General features: G+C 43.3%; 1 protein-coding gene across 1 annotated transcript in view; it reads left to right on the top strand.

Annotated features, from left to right (window-relative positions):
- IGSF9 (immunoglobulin superfamily member 9) overlaps positions 1-14,894 on the top strand; it is a 143,991-nt gene that overhangs the window by 2,664 nt on the left and 126,433 nt on the right. Inside the window, exons 2-3 of the mRNA XM_069728767.1 lie at positions 4,340-4,727; positions 4,961-5,149. Of these exons, the coding sequence (XP_069584868.1) occupies positions 4,649-4,727; positions 4,961-5,149 (268 nt within the window). The 5' untranslated portion in view covers positions 4,340-4,648. The remainder of the gene's footprint in view (positions 1-4,339; positions 4,728-4,960; positions 5,150-14,894) is intronic.

Below are 14,894 nucleotides of genomic sequence, written 5' to 3' on the forward strand. Positions count from 1 at the left end.
CGGTGGATGATATGATGTGACTGATGGCAGGGCTATGGTTGCAGTGGATGATATGAGCTGACAGAGGGCCGTGCTCTGGTTGCAATGGATGATATGATGTCACTGAGGGCGGGGCTCTGGTTGCAGTGGATGATATGATGTCACTGAGGGCAGGGCTCTGGTTACAGTGGATGATATGTTGTCACTGAGGAAGGGCTGTGGTCACATTGGATGATATGATGTCACTGAGGGCAAGATTCTGGTTGCAGTGGATAATGTGATGTCACTGACGGAATGGCTGTGGTCATAGTGGATGATATGATGTCACTGAGGGCGGGGCTCTGGTTGCAGTGGATAAAATTATGTCACTGAGGGCGGGGCTCTGGTCACATTGGATTATGTGATGTCACTGAGGGCAGGGGTGTGGTTAGTGGATGATATGATGTCACTGAGGGCCGGGCTGTGGTAACGGTGGATGATATGATGTCACTGAGGGCAGGGCTATGGTTACAGTGGATGATATGATGTCACTGAGGATAGGGCTCTTGTTGCAGTGGATGATATGATGTCACAGAGAACAAGCCTGTGGTTGCAGTGAATGCTATGATGTCACTGAGGGCAGGGCTGTGGTCATTGGATGCTATGATGTAATTGAGGGCAAGGCTGTGGTGACAGTGGATGACATGATGTCACTGAGGATAGGGCTCTTGTTGCAGTGGATGATATGATGTCACAGAGAACAAGCCTGTGGTTGCAGTGAATGCTATGATGTCACTGAGGGCAGGGCTGTGGTCATTGGATGCTATGATGTAATTGAAGGCAAGGCTGTGGTGACAGTGGATGTTATGATGTCCTGTTTGCAGGGCTGTGGTCACAGTGCATACTACGTCACTGAGGGCAGAGCTGTGGTTACACTGGATGATATGTTACGAGGGCAGGGCTCTGGTAATATTAGATATGATGTCCTCTGTATACAGTGGTTGATATGATGGCACTGAGGATATGATGTCACTTCCGGTGTGGCTATAAAATGTGAACCATTGTGCAGAATGGTATGATGACACAGAGGACAGGGCAAATGTTTTGATAAGGGTATGGTTTTTATGTCATCGTTTCCTTGAGTACAGATTCATGGCATCTCCAAAATTGAAGGCCAAAAAAGAATGTAAAAAATTAGGAAAACTTGTATAATCTTACCTTATTTTACTATCATTAAGGTAAGTGTCCTTTTGGTTTCCTGTGCCGGTACCCATGCCCTCAGACCTGGACCACTCCATACATGTGACTAATCTGCCATTAATGATTCTGGGAATTTTATAGCCCCCATCAAAGTCTAACCAGCTTTTCCATAGCCCTCTGTCCTTCACGGCACCATAAACTGGCACTTTCCAAGGCCTGCACCTCATGATCCTTGTGTACAAGCTCTTGAAGTGTTCCTGGTGCTTACAAGCCACATAGGTGGCCAATCTGTGGATTGAAAGATCATTAAGTCTATCTGTTACATGTTTGATCACTAAGGCACTGTGGCTCCTTCAACGATGTGAGATAATTCCCTTTGTGATTAGGAAAATAACTATTATGGATAACATCTTGTGACACCGTTATAACTTTATTTAGCGTTTTTTCTAAGTTTTGCATGAAGTTTGTAACACCTAGCCATGTGCCGTTCATTTATGGTATGGCTCTTAACACACAGTGCGGTATCGTCCTGGTATGGTTTGGGCACAAGACCTACATCTGACACCCTGCTGCAACAGTCTTGGCCCAGCTTCTAAACCCTTCGGTGCCAAGGTCAGTAGTGGCTGCGGAATCTAATGGGTTAGATTCAAAAACACAGTTTCACTTGTCAACCTGTTGGCGCCCCCAAATTGTAATCATGAGGTGCTGAAGGGTTTCAGTGGTTGTGTTGGTCTTATTAAGGTTTTGTACTTGCATTACAAGAATTCACAGCCATGCAGACTTATGGCAGAGTATTATATAAGGCTTCTTTCACACTTCCGTCGTTTGGCCTCCGTCGCAATGCGTCGTTTTGGAGAAAGAACGCATCCTGCAAAGTTGCCCACAAGATGCGTTTTTTTCTCCATAGACTTGTATAATACGTCGTGCACTGGATGCGTCGGTATTTGGCGGACCGTCGTAGCGAACAAGCGTTCAAGGGAACGTTTTTTCGTACGTCGGGTCCTTCATTTTGAACTGCGCAGGCGCGGCCGCCCCCTCCTCCCTGGGACAACTTCACAATGGGCAACGGACGCGTCGAAACACTGCGTCCGCTGCCCACGTTGTGCAAAAAATCACCACTGTCCGTCGCTACGTCGCGCCGACGCTTTGTGACGGCCCCGTACCTACGGAAGTGTCAAAGAAGTCTTAGTGGGCATGCATAATCTAGGACCCTACTGGAACTGCAAAAAAATATATATATTTTATATACAGTACACACAAAACATTTTTTTCTCTAAAATATGAAAGTGTTTGTTAAAAAAATAGAATAATCAGTGTCACCTCATCTATTTCTACTATGATTTTTAACACCCAGTCCCCCTCCCCCCAAAAAAGAAAAAACCTCCTAAAGGCAATAACGGAATTGCCTGCAAAAAGCAAAACAAATTGAATTTGCTTTAAAATGTTAGCAATGCAACAACAAATTGCCCTGCAAAAAAAATGAAATAAAACTCTGTTCAAAGAAAAACATGTGGGTTTTGAAATGCGTTGGCACTATTTTTTGTGTGGAAGGGGAAGTAGTCATACATTATATGTAAACTAAAATGGTAAAAAAAAACACCCCACGTTTTCTTTCCACCTTCCTTTCCTTACCGCTCCAGTCTCCTGCCTCTTTATTATTGTATATTGTATATTATCCCATAGTTTGTAAGCTTGCGAGCAGGGCCCTCACTCCTCCTGGTATCTGTTTTGAACTGTATTTCTGTTATGCTGTAATGTCTATTGTCTGTACAAGTCCCCTCTATAATTTGTAAAGCGCTGCGGAATATGTTGGCGCTATATAAATAAAAATTATTATTATTATTATTGTACCCTTTTGAATAATTGTTATTATTATTTCTGTATCCCTTCCCCATTTATGATAAAAGTTGATTAAAAAAAAAAATCCCACGTTGATGGAATAGAAGAAACTACTAAAAAATAAAAAAAATGTCCTGAAAGTGCTGGGACCTGAAGGGCTTAAGAGTAGATTAGTTTTTGTTTTATTTGAGCAAAGTGATACATTTCATATATGGATTCAATTAGGCACAAAGGATCCAGTCATCGAAGCCATTAAGACACCCACTCTCATTTCGGAGAAACTACGGTTCTGGTGATCACTTGATCGCCACGGGTCCCAATTCATACACCCCTAGCAAAAAGCTGGTTTCGGCCACAAGAGGAAAAATGTAGTATTACATGGTGGCCATTCAGATGAAAAGGAGAGCTCTCAATTCTGGCTCACAGTGGGGTCTTGAGAAACATCCTTAGGTACCGTATTCCGTACTTATACCTGCTGGTACTTGCTGTTCTCCAGCCACTGAAGTGCACACAAATAGAGACGAATCTCGAAAAGCTCCAAGTTCCTTCTACCCTGTCTACATCTGTCTTATATTGGCTGAGTCTGTTTTGTGCCAGAACCATGCAGGGACTGTTTCAATTATCATTGGGATATTAAATGTCCGCCCAACATGGCAAGAAATACAAAGTGCCCGATTTCTTTCCAAGCTTCTCTCCAAGAAAAATAAACTATTTTCTTCTTACTATTCAGCGACTTCAGTATAAAAATAAAGCTTTGGAGGTGCAAGTTTGAGAAAGCCATCATGGGGAACGTTGATGTAGAATTCCAGATTTTGGGAAGATAAATATAAAAGAATAAAAGCTGTGTCTGCGGCAGCAGTGAGGCATGAGGTTCCAGGCGGTTTTGTAGTGTATAACTGGAAAAATATAGTTAATGCTATGAATCAGTTCTTCTGGAGAACATTCCTCTGCTGGAATAGTCCTCAGAGTTTTGATGGATCAGATTCCTCTGGAATATTAGTTTAATCCTTTGACCTTCGAGCTGCCGATCAAATATTGGGTTTCCTTATTGCCTGCTATAAAAGGGAGTATAGTCAGACAGTGGTTACCGGCATAGGAAGTATGGACGTCTGAAAGTGACCATTCCTAAACTTGGACCACCAGGTCAAGTTCATGGTGATTTCATCTGCTTAGGGTGATCTCTTCTTTTTGCAGCTTTTGATTCTGCTCAGGAATTTACTGTTTGCCTTGCCCCCTGTTCAGACTTTAGTGGACACTATGTAGATAGGTGTGGACTGAGCAAATATTGACTGATCTGCTGAGGAACAGTGGTGCTCATTACTCTTGAACTTCTCTGTTGCAGGTCTGTAAGGCGACTCTGTGCAGCCCGGGACGTATACCCCACTAGGGAAGAAGACGAGGGTCTCATTTTAGGAGAAGTTGCAGCTCCACACACTGGATATTACCTAATAACTGGACGTTCAGCTGACGCCTTAGGGTGACTTCAGCATCGTGGGCTTGGACTCCGGCCTGAGGCTGAGTGACATTTTCCTGGAGGGACATATTGTCCGTATCTCTGTGCTGTGGAGTGTTCAGGCACGCTGGAGGTCACTGCATTGGGTCTCCTGATGCTGCATGAAAGGACAGCTGAATTTACTGTGGCCGTCTGCCTATGTGTGGCTGGCAAGTGTGTGCTATGCATTGGGCTTCCTGGATATTCTTCCTCAGCCTGTCATTCTACTGCAGTGAAGGTAAGTGGGGGAAAAGGAAACTTATCTCACAGTATTGGCAGTAGATAACCTGTAACGACCATTGTTACCAGTTTAGTCATCTACTCAGGCTTCAGAGAAATGCACAGGCCCTGCTCACTCCATAGTAATATATCCTGCAGATTATTACACTACTGATCTCTCTCCATATCTGTCCTGTCTCCTGAAAGATACATGGTGATGGTTGTCCTCATGCCATTGTCTTCTTCCCTTAGGTACCATTCGATCGGACGCTCAAGCTGTGGTTGGCCGCGTAGGAGAGAGTGCGGTGCTGCCGTGCAGCCTTCTCCATGAAGCTGGCCGCCCTCCTCTCTATGTCATCGAGTGGGTGCGCTTTGGCTTCATGCTCCCCATTTTTATTAAATTTGGTCTCTTCTCCCCTCGTGTGGACCCTCAGTATCTTGGTAAGTTTCCGAAAAGTAGAGTACTCCTGACATTGTTCAAGCAATTAATGATGTCCTCAATTATCTAAGTATCCGTATTCACTTCAGTCTACACACACATGGACAGCTGTAGTGTCTGCATATGTGTGCAGTTTGCGGTACGCTTCATGTGTGCCTTCTGTATTGTGAGATACATACGTCTGCAGGTTCTGGTGCGTGCCGGGATGCGTATGCTGAATACAGTGTGTCGAAATATACGTGAGCTTGCAGCCTGAGGCTCATAGTAACAATTGTGTGGACATGTTGACTGATCATGAAGATCAGTATCTGTCACCTGAGCCTGGGGATAGAGTTACCTGGCCAGACACAGGCTTCCTGTTCCACCTGCTATAATATAAACATCTCAGTCCACCAACGCAGGTGGAGCGGACTCGTAAGGGAATGAGGATGTGCATGCTCGAGCGACTATAAAAAGGAAAATCCGGGCCGGTGTGATATGGGTCACTGGTGCCTGATAACAGACTAGCATATATTACTAGTTACAATATGACTTAGTTACTTTACTTGATGTATAGTGGCATCTAAAAGTTTGGGCACCCCTGGTCAAAATTACTGTTTTTATGAACAGTTAAAGCAAGCTGAAGATGAAATACTCTCTAAAAGGCCTAAAATTAAAGATGACACATTTACTTTGTATTTAGGCCAAAATATATATCTATATTTTTTTTTACATTTTAAAAATTACAAAAAGGAAAATGGGCACATGCAATAGTTTGGGAAGCCTGCATGGTTAGTACCTAGTACCACTTCCTTTTGCAAGTATCACAGCTTGTAAACACTTTTTGTAGCCAGGCAAGAGTCTTTCAAATCTTGTTTGAGGGATTTTCATCCAGTCTTCCTTAGAGAATTCTTCCAGTTCTGTGAGATTCCTGGATCGTCTTCCATGCACTGCTATTTTGACATCTAGCCACAGATTTTCAATGATTTTCAGATCAGAGGACTGTGAGGGCCAGTGTAAGACCTTCAGTTTGTGCCTTTGGAGGTCGTCTATTGTGAATTTTGACTTGTGTTTAGGATCATTATTCCATTTGTAGAAGCCATCCCCTTTTCACCTTCAGCTTTTTTGCAGATGGTGTTATGTTTGCTGCAAGAATGTTGAAATCTCACTGAATCCATTCTTCCCTCTACCCTTGAAATGTTTGCCATGCCATTGGTTGCAACACAAACTCAAGGCATGATTGATCCACCTCCATGCTTAATAGTTGGCGAGATGTTCTATTCCTGAAATTCTGTGCAATATTTTACTCTTATTGATCCACTGGACTTGTTTCCAAAATGCATCAGGCTTGTTCAGATGTTCTTTTGCATGCTTCTGATTCTGAATTTTATGATTAGGATCCCGAAGAGGTTTTCTTCTGATGACTCTTCCATGATGGCCATAATTGTGCAGGTGGCTTTGAACAGTAGAACAATACCACAACTCCAGAGTCTGCTAAATCTTTCTGAAGGTCTTTTGCAGTCAAGCAGAGGTTCTGATTTGCCTATCTAGCATTCCAATGAGCAGCTCTCACAGAAATTTTGCTTGGTCTTCCAGACCTTATCTTGACCTCTACTGTTTCTGTTAACTGCAATTTCTTAATGACATTTCGAAGTGAGGAAATGGCAACTTGAAAACGCTTTGCTATCTCCTTATTGGCTTCCCCTGCTTTGTGGAACTCCAGTATTTTCATTTTCAGAGAGCTAGGCAGCGTCTTAGAAGAACCCATGGCTGTTGTTTTTTGCGCATGATTAGAGGAGGCAGTTTTGTTTTATACACCTGGGAAATTTGCATCACCTGGCATTTCCTAACGTCGATATTAAACATGCCATAACCCTAACAGGATAATTAAGTTCTGAAACCTTGGTAAAAGTGATTTGAGCACACAAATCTCCAAGCGTGCCCAAACTTTTGCATCAGCCCAATTTCCTTTTTGTGATTTTTAAAATGTAAAAGATGAAAATAATTTAGTTTTGTTTTGCCTAAAATACAAAAGAAATATGTCATCTGTAACTTTAGGCCCTTTAGAGATCATTTCACCTTCAGCTTGCTTCCCTGTTCACAATAACAGTAATTTTGACCAGGGGTGCTCAAAGTTTTACATGTCACTGTATTGTGTGTAAGCTTGTTATGTATTTTGTCTGAATTATCAGCTCTTGGGACTGGACTACTGTCGCTATCTTTTTTGTTTTGTTGGGGTAGAGAGCATAACAAACTTCTTAGATTCATAGGTTCTTGGCAGATGAAGGGTAACTTTGTCGACGCCTTGCAGTTTTGCCTCAGGTGTCAGACTGGATTATTCACGCTTTACTGCATACAGAGGGGAAAGGGGGGCTTCTACTTGACAGTTGGAGAGGGGGGGAGCACATTTTATGAATTAATGCTCTCATTTAGATTAGGGTTACACCAGAGACGGAGACTTCAGGCGATAATCCCAGACACATGCAGGTCATGCAAACTAAATTGACATCCACCCTCACCCACATTGAAATTTGGAAGAATATTTGGTCTTCTGCCACTTATGGTACAACTGACTATTACTTGTTAAGCAAGTTGCAATAAAGTGGGGTACAATTGCGTCAACGTATGGTGGTGGTGTATTTAAGTCTTGAGCCAAAGAGTGTGAAATCGCTCACCATATGACCCCTGAACTACCAATTTGTTTTCCTGAGAATCTAGTTTACGCAAATTGGGTAGAAGAGGATACTGGATAAATGAATAATGAAAACGGAGTCAGGCGATCCCTTTCAACATGACAAAGCGTTTAAGAATGGGGTATCAACTGGGAGATCCTGCGTCCATTATTTTAGGATTACTAGGTTTCTATTCAAAGAAATATGTCTCCATGAGACGTTCTCTAAGTTGGTCAAAGTAAAGACAAATAAAGTCTCTGACCTACCATCATGTCAGTAAAATAAGACTTAAGATGACTACAACTGTATCACTATTATTATTATTTAACAGCCTTCAGTTCGATCTCAAGCCATGGTGACTTGATGGATGAATGTCCTGTAGGAAGATCAGCTTTGTGCAAGCCTAGATCGTTCCACCAGGGTCTTCTACGCCGTTATCTTGATAGTATCAAGCTATCGGGTTTCTGGTGTTTGTCTTCTTCCTTGTACACATCACTACGTATGTATTATGGCATGGTGTTGTATTTAGACCATGAACTAATGAGCAGTGTCACCCACCAAAAGACCTCTGAAATACCAATTTGTATTACCAAAGCTTCTGTTCTAGTATATTGGGGAGCTTAGGATTTTTAGGGTGTCTATTTGAAGAAGTCAGTATCTGAAGTTCTCCAAGTTAGTTTATACATTTCTTAACTTTAACTAACATGTAGACAACTTAGCCAACTGGCTGTGTTCATTAGAACCTGATGGTTGAGCTGGTGACGGAGATAAATCGCACATTTATCTTCATAGATGGGTAAAAAAGCAATTTGCCCAGTCCAGCTTTTCCTCAGTTTTGTAAATCCCACTGAAACTGATGCCCAAGAACAGGCATTTTTGGTTCCAAGTCTTCAGATTGAACAGGGTCTCATTTTCTGCTCTATGTTAATTCTTATAATGTATCCATTGTGAACATGGAAAAAAAACATCAACCACATGATTAAAATACATTAATGAGCATAATTAAGAGGAGAGCAAACATTGTCTCAATTCTCTGAACCTGCAGTTCTTGTCATGACTCTGAGATGATCCCAGGTGGTGTCACCAGAGATGAGAGAAGATCCTATTCTCTTGGGAAAGCAAGCATTGTCTCCTACAGGGACAAAAGAACCTTTATCTTCTCAACAGGGGAGGGGTCCCAAGGGTCACTTCAGAACAAGTTAGTGTCCTCCGGCATTGGGGTGTGGAACATTCGGTCCTTTCACAGGAATATTTTTACTCTGAAAGTTTCTGTGGTGTTGGGATTAGGTTTAAACTTAGAAGTATATTGGAGGAGAAAAGCGGGTGTATTTACAACTAGTGGATTATGGGACAAAATGTGAATGTAAACTCCCAGCAGCTCACACAACTTCGAGGTTACACAGCAAAAACAGTAGCAATAATAATAAAAGGGTGAAGAAAAATAGTTTTTCTAAAACTTTTGCCTTTAATATTTTCATGGTCTCAACTTCAAAGTAATGTGACCAACAGCAATTTAAGAGTTTCTTAGTAACCTCAATGAGTGGCCGAGAATGCTCCCCGAAAACTATTTGGGTCCTCGTATGGTCCGAAGATTGATGGATTCACACTACTTTGGTTACCTAAACCATTCATTAAATAGTAGTTATGTAGAAGTATGTCTGGGGGGGGGGTCCAGTCTACACATTTTTCTAAGGCTAGGTTCACACTAGCGTTGCGCCGCCCTGCGTCGGCGACGCAACGCGCGACGCACGTAAAAACGCGCGCAAACGCGCGCAAAAACGCGCGCGTTTTGCGACGCGTGCGTCGTTTTTGACGAAAATCGGACGCACAGAAAATGCTACATTGTAGCGTTTTCTTGCGTCCGACGCTAGCGTCGGAAACGACGCACGTGGCGAAAAACGCCACCAAAACAACGCACGCGTCCCCTATGTTAAACATAGGGGCGCGTCGCCGCTGCGTCGCCGACGCAACGGCGGCGCAACGCTAATGTGAACGTAGCCTAAGGTAAACACATTGTAAACCTTCTAAGACACCACCTCAAAAACACACAAAGTCCAATGCCGATAAGTTGTCACGTCAGTCATCCTTTAGCAGGAGAGTTACTCAAATGGTAGTCGGCCACACAGCTTGTAACTGCCATAACTAATCAGCCACTCTGCTATTAAGGTAGAGGTTTGTTAGCCACCATTTTTCTTCCAGACTTCAAAAATTAACTGTAGCCGAAATATATAGTCAGAGAGCCACTTTTAATAGTTATTCACAGAGATCATCTCTTTTAAGGTCGTCCACAATAGGATACATGCAACTAAAAGGAGAACTCATGCCAAAAATTATTGCTTGAGATATTTGGGGAATTATTTTTTTTTAAGGCCCTCCCAAAGAGTTGCCAATTGTAGGATTTATATTGGACGTGGTGCAATTATTTTTTCCCATTTTAATCTGTTAACCCTCTTTGTGCTGTGTTTTAATTCCTACAAGATGATGATGACCCTCTCCAAGGGTGATCTCTGTGTTCCCTAACAGCAGGTAGGGGCCATATATCACATATCGGGGGCTTCTGTGATGGATTCACCAGATTCACTGATGAGGAGACCTAGTATCTAAGCCATATTTTCACCTGAGTATCAGAAGTGGGCAAATTGTCACGGGCTGAAGGTATCTGCTGCCTATTCAAACCCATTTGGACATACCCGATACATTTTCAGTATAAGTAAAAAAAGAAAGGAAACCATGCTCACCAAGGCTCTAGACGTATTAAAGCAGAGGATTCCATGGGACCAAAACGTGTCGATTCAATCGTAGAGAAAATTCAGCTTCTTAAAATGCAAAAACTTTATTGGAAAACTAGGTTAAAAAGATTCTGTATCATGATTGTAAAAAGTTATGCATTTCGAACAACCTCAAGGATCTTTGTCAGAGCTCAATTCTCCCTTTTTCGACAGTTCAACAGTGCATGTGGACGACAAGTCCCAGCAATAAATAATATTTTTTTATATTCCGCATCACTGTACAATTAAGTGGTAACACATATGGACCATAAATTCAATACAAGGTAAGACAATTTGGAGAGTTCAAGTAGGAGTGAGGGGCCTACTCGCAAGCTATAGGGGGACACAATAGGTGAAAAGTCCCTGTCCTACCCATCCATGAAGGGCTGTGACATTCTAGCGCAGCTCAGCTGTTGTTTGGTTGCCAGGAGCAGAGGGTGGCATGCGTTTTTTTTCCTCTGTTATTTATTAATTGTCTCCTTGTTGAAGATGGGAGCCTCAGTAGAGGGCAGCCATGGTACGGTGCATAAAAAGGCCAGGTGACTAGTGGCGACCATCACCGAGTGATGTGAATTGGTAACGACAGGCAAAAGGCAGAGATTTGGGGCTTGTTGCGTGGTCTCCGCTTCCCTGGTAACAGCTTGTTTATTTTCAGTCCCAGGGAAGGACGGGTGTGGAGAGGCAGGGACGGAGGGGTGACAGGGGAAGCGGACGGCCATTGTCCAAGTGCTTAGATTTGAATTTCCTTTGCCATGGTTACCAGGTGGACGGAGGGAGGGTCTCAGGGCGGTGATGGAGGAGGGGCGGGTATGCAGGCAGAGGTATGGTGCTGTCGCTCGTGGTTGTTTTTCATTTTTGCATTTTTCAAAGTTTTGAATGAGAGATTTTAACACGACCCGACATTGGGTGTACTCCCTGGTGGAGGAAGCCTGAGGCCGTGCACTATTACCTGTGATCATGGAAAGGGGAGATACCACGAGTGTGCCCACCTTGCATCACAGAATATCTCAGCTGCTGTATCTAAGCATGTCTAGTGTGATACTGTCTGCTGAGCCATGTATCCAAGCCTCTCATTACTGTGGTACGGCAGACACTTTGGTGCTGCCCTGAGAATACCTTTCCTCAGCATGTAATGGCACAATCATTCTCATTCATCTTTTCTAATAAATTGCTTTTCTTTGTTTCCTGGCTGTAAAATGGCTGACATGTGACTGTGGCAGAAGCCAGGGCAATAAAAGCTGTGGAGGACACTGTGTCCCCTCCCGAGTCCTCGATGTGCTGCTCTGCACACTTCATATGTGGAGACTATGACGATCCACAAAGCTAAATGAAGGCCAAGGTGTGCGGAGTGACATGTGCGGCTCCGAGAACGGGACCAACGAGGGGCGGTCATAACACCCTCATAAACACACCGCAGTCGTTTTAAGGTAGTCTCAGTAGAAAACACCTGAAAAGCAGCATGCTTACGACATGACCATTTTTTCCAATTATTTTCGCCATAGGAAATGTCAGAAAAATATATGTACAAAATGGAAAAACATCTCCTCACACAATACCAAGTGGTGTATCTAATCCATCATACTGTCTCTTGAGCTGTGTTTCTAACCTTATTAAGTGTGATACTGTCTGACATGACAGTGTGTCTGTATTTTTTTTTTACAAGTAGCCAGTAGATTGTAAACTCCTGGCATTCATTGTCCTGTAAATGGGAATGGATTATAATTGTCATTGTCTGAAATCCGATCCTGATTCTGGATCTGATTAGTGAGAATAATCAAGCAGTCGCTTCCTTCCCAGCTTTTGTCTGGGTCCCTCATCCGCACACCATGACCCTGGGAACGAGAGCGTTAATGGCCGACGCTGAGGCTTTTCCTGGATGCATCTTTTGAAAGTTTGAAAAATGCATATTTAACTTTGATCCGACACCTTCCCCCCCCACTCTCTGGCCCCAAATCCCTCACCCCCTCCCCTCCACCCCTAGTCATGAACCCACCACCCCTTCCTCCTCTCTCTTATCTCCATTCTTCTTTCTCCCTGTTCTTACTTGTATGAGGTGCAATGATGTGAATGGCTGAGGGGAAGGAGGGCACATACTTTTTTTTTTTTATACTACATCTCATGAATCTTTTCACATAGGGTACCAGAGAGTCACAATTTTCCATTTTAGGATACAGTGCGGAAAGCTGGGTGACAATTAAGTCTATGAAATCATCAGATTTCCCTAGACTACTGAATGGAATAAATGTATCACCCTTGGTCTCCCGGGTTTCGTCATCTTTTTTTTTTTTCATAGAACCCCCACCCTGGCTAAGCATTGACCATTAAATTTTCTTTTCGGCTCATAAATTCAGGGAGAGCGTTGTCATGGCCTCTCCCTACTTTACCCCAAATCCTCCTCTCAGAGCGATGCTGTCAGTTGCTATGCAGTCTGCGGCCGGTTACTAAGACGACAATAATGTCATTGAAAAAGAAAAAAAAGAAAAATTCATGAATGGAAGTTAATGACGACGCGGAGGCTGCAAACATGAGGGCTATATATACACACCGCAAAACACCCCGGCTTCTCCTCAGCCAATCAGATTCGCTGCCTCTTACGGTCATCATATCTAAACATGCATGAGGATGGGGGTCTAGGCGCAATATATTAGATATCCGAAAGTGGTCACTTTTAAGATGAGAATGCAAGGCATTAATCCAGGACTGACTTCTGTTTCAGCAAGCTGCCTCTCGGCCCAAAGAGTTGTTAAGGTTTTAGGAAAAGGTGAATCTTTTCGCGGCACAATTAGGAGTGTTCCTTTGAACTCTCAAGAAAATCCATCCTAGAGGACTAGGACTATCTCTTGGCACTTGCCCAATCATGGGCCCTTACTGGGGTCCAGGACAGTGGTTGGGACACAAATGGTGAGGCCTGAATACACCTTCGTGGTGATGGTTCTGTGACCTCACTGCTCTCTAGATATAAGGTTATGTCTCATAGGCGCTCATCATGAAGCCGCGTGTATTTACTGTAAAGAATGGCAAGTGCTTGAGTCCTCTTCAGGAGATTAGACGGATTTCCTCCCGACCCCAGGTGACCTCAGCCACATGCTCTCCAAGATTTACACGGGGTGTTTAACCCTCTCCCTTTGTTACCCGAAGCATGGATATTAGATTGTAAGCTCTACTGCAAAGATGACTTGTGTGCACATCTGGCATAAGGCACCACAGAAAACGTGCCACTATATGTGTAAGGTATCGATAGACTACTCGATAGATCTCTGATTTACACTGTCTTCTTCTGGTATCTCATATACCAGGGGTCTCGCGACTGTCTGCCAGCTTGGTGCATTAGCTCCAGATTTAGTAAACTAGTATGAAGAGCACATCTCAAAATGGTGAGTAGCCCTGCAGAGAAGAGCAGATCCAGGTACACATCTACTGGTTTTGGGGGTTTGGAGATAATTTACGTATGCTACGCTGGAGACAAGATGATACTACCGGTCAGAGGAAGTGCTTGAAGATGGATGTGACTGTGTTGGGAGTGCGTAATGGAAGAATGCTGAATGTGGTGGGGTGTGGTGGGAACCCCTGGATCTTGCTGTACTGCTTCAGGGTGATTTGTGTGGAAAAGCTTTGGTTATCATTATACCCGCAATGGGGGCTTTGGTTGCCACTACTGTGAGGGGGGACAGGAGCTGGATGTGGATCGCGACCCTCTTGCAGAACTAAATGTGGCTCTCAAGGTCAGAAAGGTCATGGACCTCTGTCAAAGACCTTAAGATACAGATTGGCTTTCTGGAATGGAGGGGCTTGTCAATAGCCGCTGTTGGTGAAGGAGGAGACTCCGAGTTCTACAGAGAGCTAAGACCTGTTGTGGGTAAGCTGCGGTGTCACAATGACTATCCCGAGCTTATCCACTACGCCGAGGGTCTGTGGTTTTAGCCAATTCAAATTTTACTAATGTCGTTCTGATCCGATCAGGGGACTGATAATAGCAGCAGGCAATTAAGGCGATTGAATCTTCTCCTCCTGTCTTATCTCCCATCTCATCCTCTGCTGCTGTGTCCATCAAGAATCCCGAGAAGAAGTACATCAACAATATTCATAATATCTAAATCTGACAGATTTGAGAACGGGCAATATCACTGTACTTCTATTCTTGTTCACTCTTATACATATTGTGCAGTATTATAGTAATTATGTTCTTGTACATAGGGACAGTATTATAGCAGTTATATTCTTGTACATAGGAGCAGTATTATAGTAGTTATAATCTTGTACATAGGAGCAGTATTATAGTAGTTATATTCTTGTACATAGGAGCAGTATTATAGTAGCTATATTCTTGT

Source organism: Ranitomeya imitator, chromosome 1 (genome assembly GCF_032444005.1).
Source record: "Ranitomeya imitator isolate aRanImi1 chromosome 1, aRanImi1.pri, whole genome shotgun sequence".
NCBI classification, from domain to species: Eukaryota; Metazoa; Chordata; class Amphibia; order Anura; family Dendrobatidae; genus Ranitomeya; species Ranitomeya imitator.